Source organism: Cupressus sempervirens, chromosome 1 (genome assembly GCF_028749045.1).
Source record: "Cupressus sempervirens isolate cs-2001-9-10 chromosome 1, ASM2874904v1, whole genome shotgun sequence".
Lineage (NCBI taxonomy): Eukaryota > Viridiplantae > Streptophyta > Pinopsida > Cupressales > Cupressaceae > Cupressus > Cupressus sempervirens.
In genome coordinates, this window is record NC_143118.1 from 131,507,584 (window position 1) to 131,531,902 (window position 24,319).

Here is a 24,319-nt window from a genome sequence, read left to right on the forward strand (position 1 = left end):
GACATGTAACTCCAAACAAAACGTGAGGGAAATAAAGCAGGCCGAAACATTTAAAAAGTTGAAAATGCCCGTAAATACACACAAAAATAGTAAACCAACAAACCACATTTAACCGAGAGAAGAGATGAGCATTCTATCAAATCTCGCTTTTCATCGGCAGAAAGCCTATATGGGGTGGAGAATAATCAACAATAAGAACAGAAGTTTCCACGTAGGATGATCCTACACAGGCAAATGTATGGTGCGTTTAAACCAAGCCAACCACAAGCCGCCATGTCAGCAATATCAAGAAGGGAGTTTACAATAGCAGAAGTGAATTGAATTGGAAAGCAGCAAATGCAAGCTATGGCTTCTCAAGCATTGTCCGCTTCGTTTCTGCATACGAACAGTCGGACACGCGTCGCCATTAATTTCAGTCCACCCAAGCCAAACACATCTCCTCCTCACAAATCGCGCTCTAGAAACCTTCAGTCGGGAAAATTGAGGATTTTGTGCTCTTCGATGAACTGCCAACTGCCGGAGGCACGCGACGGGTTCGAGCCTTCTAGAAGGGAAGCTGCACTCGGATTGTTAGCTGAAACAGGTATTCTCTAATCTTTATCCGACATCGAGTATACGGCATTGCACGAGCATTCGTCGGTAAATTTGACAGCAGAAAAATCCCTTAAATTTTATATTGCTGCAGTTTCTGCGCAGCCATTTCGAATAGCATAGAACATGTGCGTAGCTTGCGTCTTTTTAGTCGCTTCTCATTTGTGATGAACATAGGAAGAAAGGGCCAGATCCCTTGTTGGGTTTCATTATTTTAGTTGTGGAGAATTTGGGCTCTTTTTAAATATAGGTCATAAGTTCAAGTTTCGCATAAGGTAAGATATGTATGTATGTATATTTTGTTTCTAGTATAGTTAACTGTCTTTCATAACGAGTATGAACAGTCTTTAATTAATGTTGCGATATATTGACCCAAGAACAGATGACTAATATCATAGACTATAAAAGATCCTTTACTTTCATTTCCTTTTATTTATCTCCTCAGTTTTTGGAAGAACAATCAAATTCCAGCCTTGAAGAGGCCAGTAGCTCAGGCTACTAATGGAACATTTTAACGGAAGCTGTTATCATTTATGAAGATTCTTTACTTTACACCTTTTTCTGTCACCTAAAGTAAAACGTGGTTAAAGATTGAATATTAATTGGCAACTTCACAGATAAAAATGGGCCATCAGATCCTTGTCAGCAATTGATTAAATGTTAAAGCATTTCAAATACTATAATCCAATTTAAATAAGATTTACATTCTATTTTAAATAAAAAAGAATTTAAAGCCTATCTAAAAATTTGTGTTATGGAATTAGACTTCAAAGCCACACTAAAGCATCAGGCCAAGCGTAAAACAGGCTTGAATTTTTTTGAGTCCAAGTACATTAAAATCCTTAAGAAGAACCTAAGTTGCCAGTTTGGAATCGGGTTTGAGATTCGGTTTTGAAACTTGTTCATTTTTTTTTGGGTGGGTTTGAATTTGTTCTGAGTTTGCCCATACAAAAACACATGTTATATATATATATATATATATACATATATACAGCAACAAATAAGTTTACACTGTTAAGGTTTAGGATTGCTGCAAATGTAATAGCATTGCTTGTGTTTTTATGTGTTTTCTAAACGCAGTGATCTCTCTTGCATTTATATTGAGGATGAGACAAGGAGAGACATGTCCCTTCATGGATCATGTCTATTCATTTTTATGTGATTAATATGACAATTGATTAAGTAAATACATAAATATATATAGATACAGATAGATAAATACAATATTTTTGAATCATTATTATATTAATTTCACCTAATAGTATATATATACACACACAGTTTAGTCTGGTCGGATTTATCTGACTGAAGCTGAAAACATCAAGACTCCCCTCTTAGCTAGGGAGGACAAACACAGGATATGATATTACCTCAACGTAATATCAAGAATGACATGTTTAAGAATATCCTTGATTAGAAGATATTCACCATTAGATATCTTCTCATGATATTAGGAGTAATGGCCTCAGAATAATAAGTCGCATCATGCATTATATTCACCAAATACTCAAAATGTCCATAAGGTATGTGCACACGTATCCTCAATGATACTTACCATAGAAACATTATATTCATGGTTTGTTTAAGGATGTTAGTCCATCATGACATACACACACACACACACACACAATACAACACATAGGTATCTATTAGATGATATCTATCTCTTAGTTGATATTTGATTTACAAGATATGATCTATCATGATCTGCTTAGACATCAACTACATGATCTCCATCATGATAGAAGGTTAGACTATTGTAAGATCGTCATCTTACTATAGTAACCACAAAGTCATATAGTAACTCACATGACATCTACCATGCCTTAACGCAGAGGGTGGAACGAAGGCCTTTCACCTAAAACTTCTCCCAGAGAAGAATGCATTTCCACCATGCCTCAACGCAGAGGGTGGATCCACTATATCTAATTTTAGATGGTGATGGAACTTTGAAATTTTGCAAATAAGAATTTCTGTGTACAGTGCTTTACCTGATCACTCATTAATAAAATGGCTTGGAAATGATTAAACGTGCAGAGGAATTTGAAATCATGATTCATTTTTCATAAAAATCAGATTTCCAGAAAGGCTGGCTGTCTGTATTGATGGTTGTCACCTCATCTAGATCACAAATAAATATTAGACACTTGGAGAAAGCCACAATATCTACTGGAAAGGAAGGTTTGGTTTCTGAAGGAAATGCAGCCTATGTTTGGTCTAGGAGTGTTGATAAAATTGAAGATCAGTTCTCTAAACACGCTTGTCTTAAACAGCTCTACTACTATTGCCAACATCTTACTGTTGTTTTCTGAAACACCATGTTTGGACCAGAGGGCCAGTCACAACATTGCTGTGCATGGCTCGGCATTGCTAGTAGTTTTCCAGACAAAGCTACTGTCAGTGTGCCTGAAGAGGTAATAAGAATAGGCAGAGATGCAGTTTCATATGTCGAGTTGCTTATAGAATCAATTATGGGTGGGTTGGAAGGACTCATCAATATTCTAGATCCTGAAGGACGTTTTGGCTCGTTAGAGTACAAGCTTCTGCCAGAGCAAGCAGCGATACGGATGAATCATGCTGCTAAAGTTGCTATGCCATCAGCAAAGTCAATCAAAAGTAGTTTGGATTTACCTTTTCCAGGCAATGAGAGTGAGCCTGCAAGTAGAGATACAATTAAAATGTTAGAAGCTGCAGTGCAAAGGTTGACAAGTCTTTGGTCAGCTTTGAATGAAATGGAACCGCTATGTGTGCTGAACCATGTCTTTGTTCTAAGGAAGTATTTAACAGACTGTGTTTTAAGTAACTTAAGGAGACGATTGGTTACAATCTTAAAGATTGATAGAGATCTTCAGCGACCTTCTGTTCTCAAGTCATTAATATGATGACATATGAATATTGTTCATCTGGTTGAACAGCATGTTAGTATGGATCTGACTCAGGGTCTACGAGAAGTCTTGTTAAGTGAAGTGTTTTGTGGACCTGTGCATGGATTGCATTCTTTTGAAAAACCAGCACAAAATACTGGTACTGTAATTACAATTATTTGTGATTGGTATCTGGAAAATGTTGTTAAGGATGCAAATGGAGTTGGTATATTATTTACACCTATAGATAAGTGCTTCAAAAGCGCAAGACCAGTGGGTGGATGAGGTTATTGTAGATGTTCCTTATGCAATCAATGAAGAGTTTATGAACAAGTTGTTCAATGAGTATAAGATTGATTACATCATACATGGAGGTGATCCATGTTTACTTCTAGATGGCAGTAATGCTTATGCTCTTGCTAAAAAAGCTGGACGATATAAACAGATAAAGCAAACAGAATGTGTATCGAGCACTGATATTGTTGGGATTTTTCTCTTGGAATCTCGATAACCAGGTGCAAGATGGGTTCCATTTTACTTACATGCAAACTTTCCTTCAATTGGATGTTCTGTATAAAACTATGGGGATAGATGTTGAATGCTGCTTAGTGTCAGAGACAGGCCCAACAGTGACAGTCATAATCTCGCCTCTTTACAACGACAGTTTAGCCGTGTGCACAGCCAGAAGACTGAGAGTAGCGCTTCTTCAAATGGAACTCGAATATCCCATTTTCTCCCTACATCTTGTCGTATTGTTCAATTTTCCAACGGGAAGGGTCCTGGACCAGATGCACGCATTATTTACATTGATGGTGCTTTTGATTTTTTATGCTGGACATGTGGAGATATTAAAACGTGCTAGAGAGCTTGGGGATTTTTTGCTTGTTGGTATCCACACAAATCCAACTGTCGATGCTCAAGGCCAGGGCTCAAATATGTAAAAGCGGCATATTTCATTTTACTAAAATGTTGTATCTCTGTGTAGGGATGAAGCTGTTTGTGAGAGGGTTTGCAGGAGTCTTCATTCAGTTATTGGTTGTGGTATGCTGTCGGGTGTGAGAGGGTTGCGGGAGTCTTCATTCAGTTATTGGTCGTGGTATGCTATCAGGTGTGGAAGACTTTACACGTCGGGGGACGGTAAAGGAGATTTCCATGTGAATTAATGCGTGGCAGACAAACAGCGTATTTGCGGAAATCAGCACCTTTTCCATTTGCGGATGCTGTATAGCGTTCCACCGCTCTCTTCTGGGTCGATGTGTTGTGTGAGGAGATGCAAAGATACTGCACAAATCAAGAAGCCATCAAGATGAGCAGACAAATAGGACTGCAAAAAGAGTCGATTGCTAAGTCATTTGACAACCGGTGTTATAAAGTTGAGTCATATTTCTTCATTTTTTTTTAAACTATAAAACAAGGATGCAATTATCATTATAAGTCGATAGTTTTATTTTGCAATGAATCAGTTGCTTTTGTGAAAGGTTGCGATGTTTCACAAAGCAACCAACACTTTTGTAGTGTTTATAAATAGGCGTTGTTGGAAATTCAAAAGGGAGTCATATATCTGTTTTTTAAAAAAGAAAAGAAGAAGCTGGTCATGTTCAGAAATACATATGTTTGTTAAGTTTTCAAAAGGGAGATTTTTGAAGTTTTGAACAAAGCAAGTGGAGATTGAAAATCGTTGAGCATAAACATTGAAATTTGTCTGAGATCGAGCTGTGTTGAATAGAGCATCAGCAATCTAAGTGTCTTCAACACAGGCCTTCCAACAGGCCTTCCAACAATAAAATCAGTAAGAATTTTATTTGTCTTAGAGTTAAAATTTATTTGATTTGTCCTTTGTGATCATCTTATTATTTTTTTGTTTATAATTCATTTTTACAATAAGTGGGTCAGATTGTTTGCTCAAATTTAAATCTGATAAATATAAATAATGCAAATATTATTGTTTTCTTTATTTGTATCTATTTTGTCCATTAAATGGTTAAAACATTATAGACTGATTTAAATAAGTGGTAAGGCGAAACAATTTGAGGCATTGTAATAACTGAATCATTTGCAAATATTAGATAATCGGCATTATAAAGTTGCATAAGAGAGATACATATTTGACTCTATTACCCAAAATTTCGGCATCGATCATTAATTTGTTCATGATTTTCAATCCATATGCTGGCAACACTTCTTTCCTTTAAGAATTTGATCTTATTTGTCATAATAATTCATTTAAAATTTTTCCTTTCAGCAACATTCATAGTAAAAATTTGAAGAATAACAATCATTAGTCACTATCCAAAAGGTTTCCTCGAATACTTGCCGCTTGAGGAATTTATTTTTTGCATTATAATCCGCTGTAAATCATCTTGGATCCGAGTTTTTGCTATCCAAGATTTGGGTGAACAAGCCTTGGTCTAGCAGAGCCTAAAGCGTAGGGGATTTGAATTACATCAATCAATCCTGTCAAGTTGGCCAAAATCAATTAGATACCCAGCATTGAGCAAGCAAGGCTTGTAGGTTTCTAATCAACGATTTTGATAACCAACAGAGGGTGGATCAAGGGATTTTACCTCGAACTTCTCTCACAGAGAAGAACTGATTGACAAATATCAACTTCTTGATCCTTTCATCCAAGATTTCTTATGATAAATTGTCAGACTCCTAAATTTGATGTCAATCTTCTCATCTCTTCGTTCAAAGTTACCTTTGATAAGGTGTCAGACTCCCTTTGAATTTGATATCAATCTTTATTTTTGTGTAATAGTATTATCGGAAAAGATCAAGGCAAATAGCTCTTCTAGTGCATATGGAAATACAAATAAAAGAGAGACTACAATAAGTAGATAAATGCGATACTTAAGGATAATAAATACCATAGTAACACGGAGACCCCCCCCCTTTGCCCCACGTGGATGCATCAAGGACTTGAAGACCCTGTCCCCTTGTCCCCGACAACACCACTAGATTCTGCCACCTCTGCCGAGGATGGGGGATGTCCTAGTGTTGACTATTTCCTGATTTGACTATTTATGTTCAATTTTCAATGTTCCAATTCAATGTGATGTTCAAGGATTTACTCTTTTGCATATTTATAGCTTCTATTGCAATACATCTTTTTATAACTAGCATTTTAAGTACCATATGTATAGTATATACAACCCCCCTTGACCCCTACCACCATCTCCCCTTCTGTCCCCAAATTAAGGCCCCCTAGGGCAGTGTAACTATGATAAATACTTATTTGTACATCAACATCCTTGATTGTCCTTGTCATCGCTGATGTGTTCATCTTATGACTTTGTCTAAATTACTGATGCCATTGTTAGATGTATTATTAGCAATATGGTATCTATTTCTCCTCCCTATATCACAATACTATTTCTCCTCCTTGTACTCGAGTATGGGCTTATTCATTTATTTAAACATCCTTTATTCTAAAGCACCCCATCAACGGCTTTGATGAGCCAACTTATTATATTTTGGGCTTTTACAAATTGACAAACTGTCGTTAGTAACCGCTATATATTGACTTCATTGTTGTCTCTCTTTTCTGACGCTATGTAACTCTATTTCCATTGCTGTAGATAAATATATTAGATATAAACATGTTGTAGCTTGTTCAAATATGATCAGTGAATACAAACACATTACCGCTGAAGAAGTCATGTGAACACTTTATATATATATATAAAAAATTGTTGTTCACCTACGTTTATGACATAATTGTTGTTCACTTGTGTTTATGACATAATCAATGTCCTTCTATATCACACCATTTCAATTGAATTTGATCCCATACATTTGTTTGTTGAAGTCTTCAATGCATATAGAGGATGGATTAGTTGTTATGTCTTTTGATGCAGAGGAAAGGGTGATGGACCTCTTACACAAGACAAGTTATTCAAATTTGGCTTACAAACCAACTACTTCCCAAAGTGCTCAAATGGCTTTAAAAGGCTTAACTCAACCAAGGTTACTCTAAATGCAAACCCATGATAGATTTGGTGTATCTGGGGTATATAAGGATAGATTAAAGTGGTTTCAAGGTTTCTAGATGTCATGACCCCTCAACAAACAAGTCAAGAATGATAATAAAAAGATTTTTGTGCAATTAGACACTATATTTTATCATTAAGATCTTTAATCCCCTTGTCATTAATTTTCAAGATAATTAATTAATTGTTTCCTTTGTTTTAACATTAAAAATAATAAGGCAATCATGATTAGATTTAATTAATATTTCTTATAAATTATTATATATCTTTGTTGATTATTATTAATTAATACTTTTAAAGCAAAAATGGCAAACATGGCTACTGGTTAATAGTTTTCCAAGGCTAACGTAGGGTATTTAAAATAATAATACAATCACTATAGTTCAAGGCTAAATGTATTGTTTAAATATAAACTAAGACAAACGGACGGAGGTCAACTGTTGCAACCTTCCAGGAAGGACCCTTGTGTCACATACAAAATGACCATCGAAGGGGAACTAAAGAAAACAGAAAACATTGAAAAGAAGGCAGACAAAACAAGGAAGACACGTCAACATATATTCCGGAGCGATAATCAAAACTCAGCTCTCCTCCATTCTCGACGGATATAAAAAGGACCATTTGACAATGGAAGGGATTACGCTTGAACATCAACAAGACAAACTAGGAAGACGTTACATCTCATTCGACAAAGGAAGGGAATACACACCGAACTCGACCAAGACATACAAGGAAGACGTCACACCTCTGAACAATCACAAAAGGATATGCGATAAGAACAAACTGATTGGGAGCAATATAAAGAATTATCTCCTCCTATTCTAATCGTCATCACATCATTTGCCAGCATAGAGTATATACCAAGCCATTCATTTGGAGGAAAGATTTACTATTGGAATTTTCGCTGTAATTAGTGAACTTCTACTCTGCCACTACAACTCTCGCACAACAGCAAGGAACAGGGTGCAGTAATCAATATATTGCTATATCATCAAAGAATTAGGGATTTACCCCTAGAGTTAGATTACATTACTAGCTAATAAGTTGGCCTAAAATATATTGAACTAAGAACCATATTAACAAAACATAGGAAGATCAAAACAATCTTGAATTCGAAAGGAACAAGAAATAAGGCAGAGGTCATCCATCTTTGAAGGTTTGTATACTGTAGACTAATACATATGCATATGGAGGACTGGATATATCTAGGGTGATTATCCGGGAGGCCTAGAATGAGGAAGACCTCTTCTAGGAAGGATGGGTAGATTTGAAACCGACTATCCATAAGGACTTAAAGAGAAAAACGTAGTGGGAAGATGGTCTTTAGTAAAGAACTGTTCTATTTGATTAGAGCCCAAGGAAGTTCAACTAAGGGCCTGACCATTGACTTTCTCCTCAAGAAGAAATTAGATGGGAATTAGGAGTTCTTATGTTCCCTATTTTACATTTGTCTTGTTGTAGTTGTAGATTTAAATATATATTATCTATTGGTATACTGACACTCTTGCAAGTTCATCAGCTAAGAAGTTCTAAAGATTACCTAGGAAATGTGGGACATTACACTAGACCTATCTCCTACTCACAATTGCAAAAAGTCTCCAAACTGGCCTAGAGGCGTAGAAATCAGCCATTAGCCTTGATGCAACCTTTTTGGTCTTCAAACACTTGACTTTCCCAAAATACAAGGAGAACTAAAACCACATTCAGACACCCTTTTGGCCATTCTATAACATATCTCAAATTCAGGTATTGGTCTTTTGGACCAAATAATAGTACTCAGCCTGTACCCCTGCAAATACACTACAAATTTGGTGATTTAACAAAGCAACTACCACTTAGGAGCATCTCCAAGGTCTCAACTCTTGGACAGTCTCATAAAATGTCCCAAAACCTCTAATCCTAAGAGGAATTAGACTGAAAACATATGGAACCCCAAAAGTCCCAATTTGGTTGCTTCAAACCCTTGATTTGAGGGTTTCTCCAATCTCACCCTTCCAAGCCTTTCCAAGATCAATTGGTGATTGATTCACCATTCACTCCACCATATAAGACTATTCCAATCATAAAATAGCTATGCTATTCAGCCCAAACTCCTGCTGCTACATTTGTGCCATCAATTTCAAAGGAACATTCCTAGTCCCAGCCTGTGATCACGCTTTATAATCAGTTTTCAGTGTACCAAGTTAGATTCATATGGTACAAGGTTAGTAATCATCATTCCATGGATTCTATGCCTTTGAATCCATGGGATGGTTATTAGTTACCAAATAAACTTCAAAGCAAGGAAAGAAAACTCAGGAAATTAGTCTATCTCGCTGGAAGGGAAGGTACAGATGTAAAAAGACTTTCAAATCCTCTCAAACATTTAACAATTCCTTCCAATATCCTATTGAAACCTTCCAAACCTATTCTAAGTTAGTTCTCAATCAAAACAGGAATTGTTAATGCCAAAAACAATTTATTTGTTAATCAAAACATGTATTTCATTGAATCTCAGTGCTGTCCATACACTCCAGGCTTCCTTGCCCGTACAATGGAGTCCCAACTACAAATAGGAATCAGTCTTAGTTTGAGGGATTAGTTATAAGTGTTTTAACAATCAAAATTCCATTTCCCTCCTAAATGGCTGCTAGCTGTTACCAAGTGAATATTTGAATTCAGTAACTATGAAAATGAATTAAAACTCATTAAAGTGTTTCCAACACTTAGAAGACTTTTTTAAAACCCTACTAGCCTCCTAGCACCTCCTATACACATTGGGACACTAATGGTCCTAGATACATTCATTCAAGAATATTATTTCATTCAAATGCCATTTCATAGTATTAAACCATTATAGGAGCCAATACATCATAATTGATATGATTTGCACAATTTAGGATCCCTTTGACCTCCGTAGACCTCTGATTGCCAATTGGTATCTTGATCTCCTTCATAGTCTTCATGGTTTGCTTGTTGTTCCTAGGCACCATCTTCGTTCTGTCTTCTATAAATGTTGCAATTTCTTATATATATGACTCCCTTCTTAAGATGACTGATTTTCAAGAGAACAACTCCCAACGGCGTATATAGTTTCCCTTAGATATATCGCTGCTTATTAAATTGCCATTTATATAGATTCTGTGCTTTCTTGATAAATTGTAATAGTATATATGCTCTTCCAAACTGCACCAATTTTATTTATTTAACCTCTGTATTACTTTCAGTCTCCAATCATTTTTAAATCTGAAATGATATTTATAATACATCTAGCTCATATATGTATAGGTGCAATAATATTTATAATACATTTGCTTCGTATATGCATTGGTCTACAAATTTTTCAATCGAACATCAAGTTAGAGTAATTAGATATTTCCTATTTCACTCAAGCTAAACTTTAGGCATATAATAATTAATTCTTTTATTAATTATTATTATGCAACTTAGGTTAGACCTTTTTAGGGTTTCGATCTCCTTTATAAGGACGATCTCTCTTTGTAATTATTAACCAATTTGTTATTGATAATAGCAATCTCCTTTTGCTCATCAAGAATGTCTCATCTATGGATCTGACAATTCCAGCCTCCATAGCTTTTGCTTCTCTCTTTTGTGAGAGGTGTTTGCATGCAAGTGATTCTTGAGAGCTGTAGGGTTGATCTTTCATCAACTTCAACAACTTGGTATGTGTTAAAGTTTTTACATATTTATTATCTATAGAAATATGACTCCCTTCTTAAGAAGGGAGTCATATATATATATATATATAAGAGACTGAGTAATATGACTCCCTTCTTAAATTATCTATAATTGCTAGTGGAAATGTTATCGGTTCACACTAGTAAAGATATTGCTCTAGCATTCTGTTCTTATCCATCCCAATGTTGTTCCGTCACAAATCATGATGTGCCTTATTGATGTAACATCCCTTTTTCTCGGGCCTTAGCTAATAACTAGCATATCATCGAAATACAATTACTACTTCACATTCATAAAAAGGCAGTTATAACAGTTATTTTATATATTCATGTGAAAGAGATTAATAGTTACAATCAATTTAACTGAAATATCATAACTAACAATTGAAGGGCATATTCCAATTAAACTAAATTGAGGATTTTAAGTTTGGAATGCCCTAAATGACAAAACTGGAATCTGCCAAGGGCAACATTTGCAAAACCATGGGTTAGTCTACTTATACTACTTAGGGCACAAAAGTTATACCACTGTATTGTAATAACCAATACCATTTAAGGCAACAAAATTATTGTAACATACTTGTTTTCCATTGTTTATTATGACAATTAAAAATAAATAAAAGATACATTTATATTCATATTCACATGAATGAAGGACAATTATAACAACCATCAAGTAAGCCTATCTCCTATAGGCAGTTACATTTCATTATCAATTTCAAAATCAACTAATTTCATTGATTTCCTAATACATTTAAATGGAAAATGATTTCTAAGCATTGAAAGGAATAACTGATTAACCATCTAACATTTCTTCAACTTGAGATTCCAAATATCATTAAAGTAAAATACCTGTTGCCAGAAGATATTGAATGTAGATCGTATCTTTGTCTTGTGCAAGTCTTGGCATTTGGTGGAGAGAAGTGTTGTCAGGGGCTTAACCTCCCAACTGCGGACCCTTAAATATTCCCACACATTCTCATCTAAGAAAGGCCCTCCCTACTCGAGAATAGACATGGGATACCATGTCCAACGACTGAGCATCTTGGTAGAAGAGTATCAACCCACTGCTCGACTAGACAACAAGATCTAAACATTCGACTACCAAGAGCTGACTCAATTTGAACTCTTTATATTACTTGCTTGTTTGTTACTGATTGTTCTTTCTCTTATCATGTAGGGATGTACCCATGGTTTAATGAATATCATTACACACCCTTCATCTTGACCATGCCGGTCTTCCTTGATGATTTTCTTGGGTGAATGTCCAAACATTATATAATCACAGCCAATGCATTTTTTCTAGACTGGGGATTATGGCTTCACAAAAGATTCTTAATACTTGACTTTCATGAGAGTGCTGGAACATATAGATACACGACCAAAGCATTTTGCTCGACTTGGCTAACAAAAGATTTATGAAGCTTATAAAATATTTATTGGCTCTACTTGAGAGTGCTATTTTTTTATCTCAAAGACATATAGGAGCTGCCTCTATATAAGCCTTGCATTGATTTGATCTCTTTCAATTTAAAATAGGATTCTGATAAGAAAATCTGATCAAGACGAGTCTTTCCAACTCTCTTTTGGTTATATACTCAATCAGACATGAGTGAATAAAAGTCACTCCATTTGGAACTAGCCTCTATTATCATTACTTCCTTTCACTTTCTAAATAAATAATTCAGATCCTCTTATAACAAATTTCACAAAATAAAATCTTAGAAAAGAAAAAATTGCATGACCTATAAAGTGCTTCCACCTCTTGGGGGTAGAGGTCATTGTAATACCAAGCTCTTGCCACAAGGATGTATGCTGCTGTATGAAGCAAGTTATGGCAATGAATGATGAGTTGCAGGCAAATGGGACTGTGATAGTAATCTTCAGAACAAGCACATCTGGGCATTCAATATGCAACTAGGAATTACTAGAACATAGTTGTGCATATAATATGCAATGTGAATACAAGGTACGATTGAGATACACTATGTAGTGGTGAGAACAATATGGGACTGAGATTTGGTTTGCAAAAATAGAGCGGTAAGCGATTGGAATATCTTTAAGCAAGTGTCGATCAAAACATTAAGAACCATCGAATAAAGAACCTGCCTCTTGTGGCCACATGCTCAGTTACGGGCAAGAACAAGAAAAGGTAACAGTGAGAGTTACAAAGGAAACCAAGAGCCATCGACTTAAGTGGCAAACACATAATATTTAATTTGGTCACCACGGTCACATAAGGCCCGATGAGACAATTAGCAAGGTGGTTGCTCAAAGAGAAAATAATATTAAGACCATAGCCAAGGTGGGAAAATAATAATAGCTTCACCCACTTAATGTTTTAATATAAAGACATTGTTGGACTTACCTATACTCATAGGTGTATATACACATACGTGCATACATGCATAAATCCTAAACATAAATATTTTATGTATACGTTTAAAATAGGCGTATACATCTTAGTTGACTTATGCACATACACATATATATGCATGTTCATGTATGAGTGTATATATATATATAGCCTATAGGTATCATGGTGTCATTATATTAAAGCTGCTTCACATGACAAAAGGTTCTCAATTATAAAGGTAACAAATTTGTTAATGCTTAGTGGTTTCCTTTATTATTTAATGATTATGATAACTGGTTAGCTTATGGTTGTCAAACTTACACTCTTGCTTACCGCTATTTATCCATAGCCATAGTGGTTCAGGACTCGTACCTAGTTGCCCAGTGCTAGGTGGTGCCCCCATGCCCAATTCTTTTTTGGCAATGCTTCTGCCCTTCCTTGTGCTCCTACAAGGGAAGAAATTCTCCACGGTAATATCATATTCCTCAATATGATCACAATTACTATAACAAGTTATAATTCATAAAACTTCATAATGGTTAACCACCATTTCACTTCCCATGAATTTGTAATGAATAACCAACTTTCCATTTTTTAATGATAACAATATAAGATCATCATAACGATTAACTAATATGTCATCTTCACATGTATCGTAACTAATTTTACCTATCAACTGACTTTACATGAAACCTCAATGGCTATATGAACACTTTCAAAATTGAGCCAAAAATTGGGATGTAACAATTGATTCCTCCACAAGCAAGTCTGTGCATTCCACATTATCCTTGTCTATGTTTTTCTTACATTTGCAACCTAACTCTGATACCATGTTAAAGTTTAGGATTGCTGCAAATGTAATAGCACTCCTTGTGTTTTTTTGTTTTTTCCAAATGCAATGATCTCTCTTGCATTTATATTGAGGATAAGGCAAGGATCCCTTCATATTATGTGATTAATATAATGACAATTGATTTTGTAACTACACACACACACATATAATATCTTTGAATCATTGTTAAATTGATTTCATCTAATACTATTTTAATTTCAATCAGATTTACATTGCGCTCCTTGCCTTTAGCCTTCTTCATATCCCCAACCTTGGCTTTAAACTTGTCCTCAAACAACTTCCTCACTGCCTCTTGAGACATACTTTTAGGAGGCATTGTGTTAGCCTCTCCATGACCTCCTGCTACTAACATAACACCAAGTCCACCTATCCCAAATGATCTAGAGACTTGCTCTGATACCACCATTATGAAGATCCTCAGGAAACAATGGTTGTCTACCCACAACCCACTCAAATGGTTCACCAAATAACTACTCCTCAAAGCAACAAATGTCTTATGTCCTTTTTGTGCAACTTCTCATATCTAATATTCGTTCACCACTTCAAATCACTCCTTAGGATCACTTTGAGACATTTAACCCCATCTTTCATCTATCACATCAAGTGCCTTTATGGAAACTGCTATGTCTAATAGGTTAAACCCTGGGTGCATAGGATATCCTCATCCAACCTTAAGGAAATGGATTAGACACCACCAAACATCCTTTTTTGACATTAGGGTATTGACCTGACACCAAACCTGTCATGTCCCCAATTTTTGGTGACAGTTCGATTTAATTAATTTAATTAATCTGGTTGTCCAAGGACGACTAATTAATTATTTTAATTATATAAATAAAAATTAAAAGATAACTTTATATTTAATAAAGTGACTTGGATTATAAAAATATTTAATAAAGTCACTTGAGGGATAAGATCAAAAATGTTCTAGAAGTCTCTGGAGAGGATGGAGGGAAAAGAATAAATAGGCACCCCGGGGCTCCATTCGAATCAAGCAGTTGTTTATTTCTCTCTTGTTATCAGATTGTGATTCAATCACAGGTGCATTGTGGAACCTAGGGTTTCTGCAATTGTCACAACTGGCCATTGAGAACGATAACTCTCAATTGGTACGCAATTTTGAGGGTGTGAAATATCATCTGAATTATTGCAAATTGGAGGTGACATTCAGTCATTTCATCAGGGCATTAATTTGGGTCTAAGACCAATTTTTGTGGTTTTTGCATCACTAGTTGTGGAAGGATCAGCGAGTGCGGAATTAATTGCCGCCTACACAAGCATTGCAGAATTGAAGACTTGTAACTCATTGATCAGTCTGAGGGTTTAAGGAAATTATAAACAGCAATCTACTCTACCAAGCAGGTAAGAACTTGTTTTCCATAATAATTCCGTTATCTTTTGAAGAGCAGCAGGGCATCGCAGGATAGGAGAGTTTGTGGGCATTTGTATTGAAGACAAACTCCAGTCATCACATCGGCACATAGATACGGGCCTAAGGTCGGATCACCACTCAAGAACCCCCGCAATATGCTACTATCTTAACCTGGACTTAGGTCGAATAGCCTTCAATTCAAACGGCAGTTTTAATCATCAATTTGCATTTGAAAGTGAAGGCGCCTCATCTCTGGAGTCAGACTGAAAAAACCGGCGAAATCAGTATTACAGAAGGCGAAGGTATATCATTTCATATCGGCTTCCTCCTGACAATTCGTGGATTTAAAGACCAGCAATCCGGGCATCCTTCCGCGAGTCGTGATTATTTAAACAATCAAGCACAGTAATCAGATTACACAGTCGCACGGAGTAGTATAACGTCTCGAGGTAATCTCTTCAGACTAGGCAGAAAGCGATTCAGAACAACTTCCAAATTCAGGCCAATCAGCGGCAGTTTCAAACATATATCACGAATTAAAGGAAAAGACGATTATCAGATCATTGCCGATCCAATCTATGCTCTGCCACGTCAGGAGAAGGTGTGAATTTGCAGGAGATCGCAGTGTGAAGGAATGAAGGAGCTAGTCAAGGGCAAACTGTGAAATCTGCAGACCAGTTCTTCCATCTATCAACCGATACTAATAAGCGGAAGCATTGACTTCCCCATTCTGAGTTAGTCACTATATAATCTGAATCCGATTTAAGGGAGAAAGGTTGCTGACAACGCTCCAGATATAGCTCGAGTTTCAGGTTCTTTTGATGCTTCCTCTAATTATTTTAGAAAAAATAGGAAATGCATCTTCCAAACTAATTTGTAGTATTCATTCCAAGATGGATTGTTATTGAAACAAGGAGAGTTGGTTATTCAGGTCTATTCTGAATAAAAATTCTTCTTCCTATTGAATTAGTTCCATTAGTCCAACGGGTGAGTTTTGGTATCATCATTTTTGTGTTTGCAAACATTTGATAACTTTCCGAAGTTTAGTATTGTTTTAGTGGAAATCATAGTAAGGGTCAGAATTTCCGGTGTTGGAAGAAGTAATAACTTGCCGGGGATATTTCAGTGGTATCAGAGCATGTTTGCAAATTATTTGACGAATTGCCACAGTACAATATTGGGATTTAGTGACCTTTATAGCTAGGGTCATTTCAGTGGTATCAGAGCTGAAGTATAAAGAGGTTTTTTTTTTTTTTTTTTTGGTGCTGGAGAAAGCAATAACCTGTCAGGGTTATTTCAAAACCCCATCAATTAGATCTCATCAAAGTTCCAAGGACAAAATGCCTAGTGGAGGCCTAGTTTACTACTAGCCCTGCTACAAAGGTTTTTGATTCACAACTCACAAAACTTCCAAACAACCCACCAACCAAATTACAGTATGCACATTTGGTTTTGGAGGGTTTTGGACATTACACAACATAAGTCGTAATGGGTTCTTGATCTCTCAATATAGGGTCCAAAGTATTGATTGATCTCATAGGCCTAATTGGGCAATTAGGTCACTTTTACAAAGCAATCCTTCTATTTTGGATTGATCCCTCCAAACCAATTATTGGAACATCTTGTGCTTGTGTTAAACCACCAAATTAAACCTTACTTTGTGTCTAATCTACTCCTCAAGTCCTCTGCAAACACTTTTATAGTCGGACCTAAACCAGGGATGCATGGTTGTTTACTGGTCATCTCTATGAGGGCCAATGACCTTACAAAAGGGTCCAAAACATAACAAAATGCTCCTAATTGGTCCTAAGGACCTTATTACATTCATGTTTACTCGTGACATACCATGAGCCTACTATCTTCCACATGATGTGCATAGGTGCCCCTGCATCGGAAGCGCTGCCTTTTTCTACTAACAATGCAAAATTAGGGAGTTATTTTACTTTAGGTGTTAGTGTCTTTGTTTCATGTTTAGGAATCTTTTAAAGGGATTTGGAGATCCTTTTGGTCCATCTCCCCCACTAGCCCCACCTCTCTCTAGGCCTTTTTTAGTAAATTGAAACTTTTGTAGGCTAGGCCATGATGTCGTCATGTCCCCATGATGGTCAAGGGATATCCAAATTTCCCGTAGCTATCTTTGGAATGGTTAGCTTTCTACAACCATTTCTTTCTGTTTCTTGTGATTTCTAAGCATACTAGAAACATTTTCCTCCTTTTGTTTTTGTGGGGGATGCCCAACGATGTTTTCTATCTATCCCCTCTTTCATTGAAACATCCTTGGTGCTCTCATGTAACATTGTAAGATCCACTGCCTAATTCCAACCTTAATTTTTTTGTCTTGGGTTATATGCATTTCATCAAACAATTTGTATGCAAGAGTGGTTCAGAGTTTATCTAAGTTCTTTTGTCTATTTGGAATTGAGTTTTAATGCCAAATAACATATATATTATATAGAATTTGAAGCAAAGTATATGAACAATTATAGTAGTTAAAAAGACCATTCGTATTGCTTAAATTCAGTAGTGTAACCCGGAGACTTGCACCCCCCTCCCAAACCTTGAAGTACTTGTCCTCGAGACGTCCCCGCATCGGGTACTTGAGTACCCAAGCACTCCCACCTCCACCATTCTGCAACCATGCCGCTGCTAGGATGAGTACTTGGATTTCTATTTGAGTTTTGATTTTTGAATGTTACTATTGGGTATGTAATACGTTACCATGTTGAATGTCAATGGTTCTAATTCATGTTGCAATTTTGCTATGTTCAAGTATTTTAATTTGGTATGTTCTAGTGAACTACTGAAACATCATTTCATAACTAACATTTCAAGTTCTATATGTATACTATACAACACCCCTCTCTGGCCCATCCTCCCCTTGCCACCATCCCCTTGCCATCCCTTTGCCGTCCTGAAAATGAGACCCATCTTCCCCACATCCCAAAAACTCGCTTGGGCGTCCTGAAGTACCCCTGTACTGGTGTAACACTGAAAATCAGTCAAAATTCATGCATGGACAAGTCTGATAAATGATTCGGACATTCATATCTCTCAATAATCATATTCTTTGATTGCAAGAGTGGTTTAGATCATGTATATCGCATATCCAGGGGTTCCATACAAGCTATTATTACCTTGTCACTGCAGTTAATTATCTGATTTTTAATATGGCAGCCTTCACAAACTCCCACAAACAAAAGGCAATCGATCCAATAAATACCTGATAAACAATTCAATGGTATGTAGGGAAAATCTCTAGAAATTTAATGCTTCAAACACCAATAGTGACTCTAAATTCTGCCATTAGTTCCATATGTGAACTCCATATGAATCCACCAAATCTGAAAGAACTGAGTTTTTGTCCAAACTTTCTTGGTTCCAAGAATTTCCATCCCCAGAACAATACAATCACTAAACAACACCAACCATGGAGAAATTATCTCAATAACATAATCTCATAACATAGCCTCAAATGAGAGAGCAACTTTTATAACCTCTTGAGGCAGAGGATGCACATCCATTAAGCAATGTGGGATAAATCATCCTTACTTTTTAATTTCCTCCTAAATAAGCAACTTCTTGGACAAGTTGAAGACCTTTATTAATTAAAGTGACTTTATATTGTCGTTTTGTGTAGTGATTTAATGAAAATGACTTAATTGCACTTTAACCCTCTATCTGTCATCATTATCATAGTCATTTAAAACAATTAATTTAATAATTCAACTTAAATCATTAGACCCCTGATAATTTCTAATATCAACTCACAGGAATAATCCATCCACTTTCTAAGTATAGATATGATACCAAGTGATCACCCGTTGACCTACTATAATTAGTAAGTAGGAGCAAACCTTCTAAGTGACTTACTAAATTGTAAGTGTGAATCAAAGTGTCTTGAATGATCTCCAAAATCCGCACCACAAATAAATAGGACATTGAGCTGAATAAGCACCATAATTTGGGGACATTACATACATAGTTTTATACCCTTTGTATTGTAATTTGTAACAGTTTTATACCCTTTGTATTGTAATTTGTAATAGTGCATGTGATTTCCTATATTGATATGCCTATTTAGTGTTTAGTACAAGCTGGGTCATATTGTGTTGTAAATAATTTAGTTAATACAGCAAATGTTTTCTTGCTGGTCAAGGCTTTCACAAGGTTCAAAATCATGGTATATTGTGAGTTACAATCATTTTCTTTATAATGCTTTAACATTTTGTTAGCGTTGTTTCTCCCATAGTTGAAAAACTTGGTCTTGGGAATATCTCGACCAACCCAAAAAAATAAAAATAATTTGGAATTGCCAAAAACTTGGCAAAAAATAGACTCTTTTATCGAACATTTTTAAATATATGATTTCTTGGATAATCTTAAAACACACATGTCCACCAATTTGTAGAACATATACACCAAAAGTTAAATTTTGTCCATGCTTCTGATGTTATTCTATTGCTTCTTATGCTCTCACAGTCATTATGAAAGATTGATTTTGAAAGGAAGTTTTTAATTTTAGTTTGCCAGGGCCTAGAATTAGGATATTTATGTGTTCAAGGGTTTCTATTATTACTAGTTTTCAATATGCAAGAGGGGCGTAACAGTCAAGTAGTGAATAAGTTGTTTTAACTTTTCAGATTTTCAGTGTGTTCACAATTTTGGAGACATTTTTTAAAGAACTAGGCATGTTGTATGGGGATTGAACATACAAATTTCAATCAAATTATATATATATACACCATAATGGTTGTGATATTGCTATCCGGATTTAACAGTGTAATTTTTTGGGTCAAACTCATTGACTCATGTTTCATTAGTAGTGATTCACACAAATCCATCTCTCATGACAATAAATGGAACACTCATTATAGTGACCTCCTGGGAAATCTCGATGCCTCACATGTGTGAGCATCACCTAGATCCAATGAGTGTTAAGTGTTCCATTTATTGTCACGAGAGATGGATCTGTGTGAATCACTACTCATGAAACATGAGCCAATGTGTTTGACTCAAGAAACTACACAATTAAATCTTGATATCAACATCACAATTTGACTTGGTGTGGAAAAATATCTCCTAATTATAATGGTACCAATCATTTTTTTCTACCATAATGGCATAATCCATTATACAATTGCTTATTGTGATGGACCAAAAAAGAAAAGTTTAAAAAATAAATTTAAAAACTTAGGAATAAACTACCGACACTTTTGGTGAATGTTGTTGAAGCCTAAAGGTGAATGTCATTGAAGGCGTTATTATAATAATATATAGTTTCTATTATCTCTGTTTAGTATCTAATGGTTATCTATTGTAATCTCCTTTAAATATTAGGATGCTTCTAATATTTAGTTTTCTGTTTCTAGAGTAGAATGTTTCTATTCTTTACGATTGCTTTTTAAGGAAACATCATTTAGTCTCTTGTATGAATTGATCTCTTGATCACTTTTAATATCAAACAAATATTTTCCAATTACTTCTTAATATGGTATCAGAGCCAATACTCTAAAGCTTTCCAAAAAATACGGTATCAGAGCTAGTACTCTAAACAATTTCGAAAATAATTATAATTTCTTGGTTGAAATTATCTGCCTTTTATTTTCCAAATTTTTTTCATGCATATTTGCTTCCAAAACCTTTGGTTCAACTGGGTTTTCTGCCAAAGAAATCGCGCGATTTTGTCTATAACTCCCGCAATTTTTTTCGGTCTACAAATTCATGCCCTTCTATTTGCAACTAGCGCGACTAAATCCTCTTAAAATCGAAGGTTATTCTCTGCTGTTCATATGGAGCTCTGTTGGACGCCATTTCTTTACAATTCACACCCATATTTCTATGCAACTTGCGTCCTTATTTCTTCGAAAATTGCGCATATGTTTTTTTGTCCATTTTTTACATCGAAAAAAAAGTGGTTTTTTTTTGCCTATTTGGAGAAGTCTAGGTTTTTTACAAACCTCTATTGTTTATTCACGTCCAAATTCTGCAAATTTGCCATTTTTCTAAGCTTTTTTGCAACCAAGGCCATTTTTGTTTGAAACCCTAATTTTTCAATTTCATATCTAAAATATTTTAATATATTCTTGGTGGGTTTTTTGAGAGCTCATTTGGGTTGTCATTTGATTTTTGTGGTGCCTTGATTTTTGTGCCTCATTTTTCGAGCTAGCAAATCCAAAATTCGTCAACATATTCCTTTTGGATTTTTCGAGCTCTCTTCTTGATACCTCTTCATTTTTTGGGTCTTCTATTTTTTTGCCTCGAAGTACGTGCCTTCACATATTTTCACACTTTCTCATTGGGAAACTTTCAATGGCATCTTTGGCTAACATTTTGCTCGAGGGAAATCAGAAATTCAACGGCCGTAATTATGACATATGGAAACAACGGATGCCAACCATCTTCGAATATTGCAACAACGATAAGGTGGTTCTGGGTACTACAACTCGACCCGCTCAAGCTAGTTCTGATCTAAGCAATCTAGTTTGCAGCCCACAACGAGTAGTGCAGAGCACATTGAGCAGACAAAATCTCTCTTTTATGCCTTTTGATAGCTTCATGCTCTGGAAAGATTAACCATTAAGGGAGGGTATTACAATAATAGATAGTTTCTATTATCTCTATTTAGTATCTAATGATTATCTATTGTAATCTCTTGTAAATATTAGAATGTTGCTAATATTTAGTTTTATGTTTCTACAATAGAATGTTTCTATTCTTTACGATTGTTTCTTAAGGAAACATCGTTCAGTCTCTTGTATAAATTAATCTCTTGATCACTATTAATATCAAGCAAGTATTTACCAATTACTTCGTAATAGGTGTCAGTGGGTTTGTTGAGACTACTATCAAAAAAACCTAAAGGTAAATGAAGGCATCAAAGGCGAATGTCTTCTAGAAATGAAGGTGTCGATGTTGAGAACGACGTCTGTAAATGAAGGCATCATCCACCAGAAATGACAAAGAGTGACCCTTGAAAACATTTTTTTCATCACTTTTCTAACCACATAATGATAAAAGTTAAAACCCAAAAAAAATGTGTTGGGTTGCGGTTGACTTGGTCACCAATATAAACACAAATATATCCCGATTTATTTGATTTTTTGTCAACAACTAGTGCTGCGATTTATTGTCAAAAACTTGCGCCACAATTTGATAAAATCGTTGGCGATTTTTTCGAAAGATTAAATGTTTTTTGTTTGTGTCTTGTGACATTATTGTGAGATTTTCAACTATGGACTTTCTCCAACATTAGTTTATTAATATTATTTCTCTTCCAAATTTCTCTATAAAGTAAATATAACTTGCTTTGTAATTAGTGGCCACCATTCAGAATTATAAATTCCTCATTTACTTGTGTAGAACATTATAGCAATAGAAAAAAACATTTGTCAATAGATAGTTTTTAATGCTTTGCTTTCATTTTCTTGCACTTGCCATTTGCACATTCGATTAATGCATTATGTACCATGCTGCAGCTTTAATCCTTTTTTCTTGTGATAAAGTAGAAGCTGCATCAACAAGCAAAAGAGCTGTAAGAATATCTATGCCCTGTTGTTCTTGTGCACATCTTAGAATCCTGTGGTTTTTGATATTAGATGTTTGTTTATTCTGAGGTGGTATCTAAATGCCTTGTTTGGGTTTTTCAGCTAAGGGCACAAAAGATACCTGAAAGCGAGTTTACAACTCTTCCAAATGGGCTCAAGTCAGTATCATGTTCCCCTTTACTTAATAGTATCATTTATGGGATAAATTTGTGGGGAACAATCTTCTGAACTCTTATGTTAGGAGCATCTGACATAGTTTACTGTGTAGGTTGTATGCTTTAGCCTGTGAGTCTAAAAGATTTTTTCACCTTTGTTGTTGACTTTTTGAAGGGGCTAAACGAAATTAATATTTGAAATTTATGTGTAAACTACAATATCAAATAGGGTTTATGCATGCTAGAATGATATTCCTAATGTACAAATTTTATAGTGATGCTACAAATGAACCATTCTACAATTATTTCTGCTAAACATATTGTAATAGAAAATATAATTAAATAATCTATCAAGAATCAAGGTAGATAGTAAAAGTTGATGAATTGCATTGCACCGTATTTATCCATAAGAGAAATTATTTGCAATGGTAAATACCAGTTTCTAATCTCATAAACTGTAGAGTGTGTGGAATATGAGGCCAAATCCAAGTTGCTAATTTGGATTTATCAGGTTGTTCCAACTTTCTTCATAGCTGCTTCTAGGTAATTCACAATTATGTAGGCCTATATCAATGCAAGTGTTTGGGTAGATTGTTTTATCGGAATTGGTTAGGGAAATTTCAAAAGAAGAAATCATCATTTGTGATTACATGTGGTTATGTCCTAGTATGGTACAACTATTGACATTGATACTTGTATTTGTGGACAAGAAAAAAGACTATAATTTGATTATTAAAGGAATGCACTAATTATTTTGTTTGACAATAATACAATCATTCACAAGGTTGAATATTATTTTTCCAATAGGGTTAAAGTTTTTCCATCACTCATGGTTAATGAAGTATATATTGGTGTAGGGCACTATACATGTTGATTACCCTCATATAAGCAAAAAAGCGATTTCCAAAGTTGCAAGTC

General features: G+C 35.3%; 1 protein-coding gene across 1 annotated transcript in view; it reads left to right on the top strand.

Annotated features, from left to right (window-relative positions):
* The first annotated feature begins 200 nt into the window (after positions 1-200).
* Positions 201-24,319, top strand: part of LOC149576516 (peptidyl-prolyl cis-trans isomerase FKBP16-4, chloroplastic-like) — a 105,772-nt gene continuing 81,653 nt past the window's right edge. The window contains exons 1-3 of the mRNA XM_089817593.1: positions 201-583; positions 23,178-23,233; positions 23,349-23,404. Coding sequence (XP_089673719.1) covers positions 337-583; positions 23,178-23,233; positions 23,349-23,404 — 359 coding nt within the window. The 5' untranslated portion in view covers positions 201-336. The remainder of the gene's footprint in view (positions 584-23,177; positions 23,234-23,348; positions 23,405-24,319) is intronic.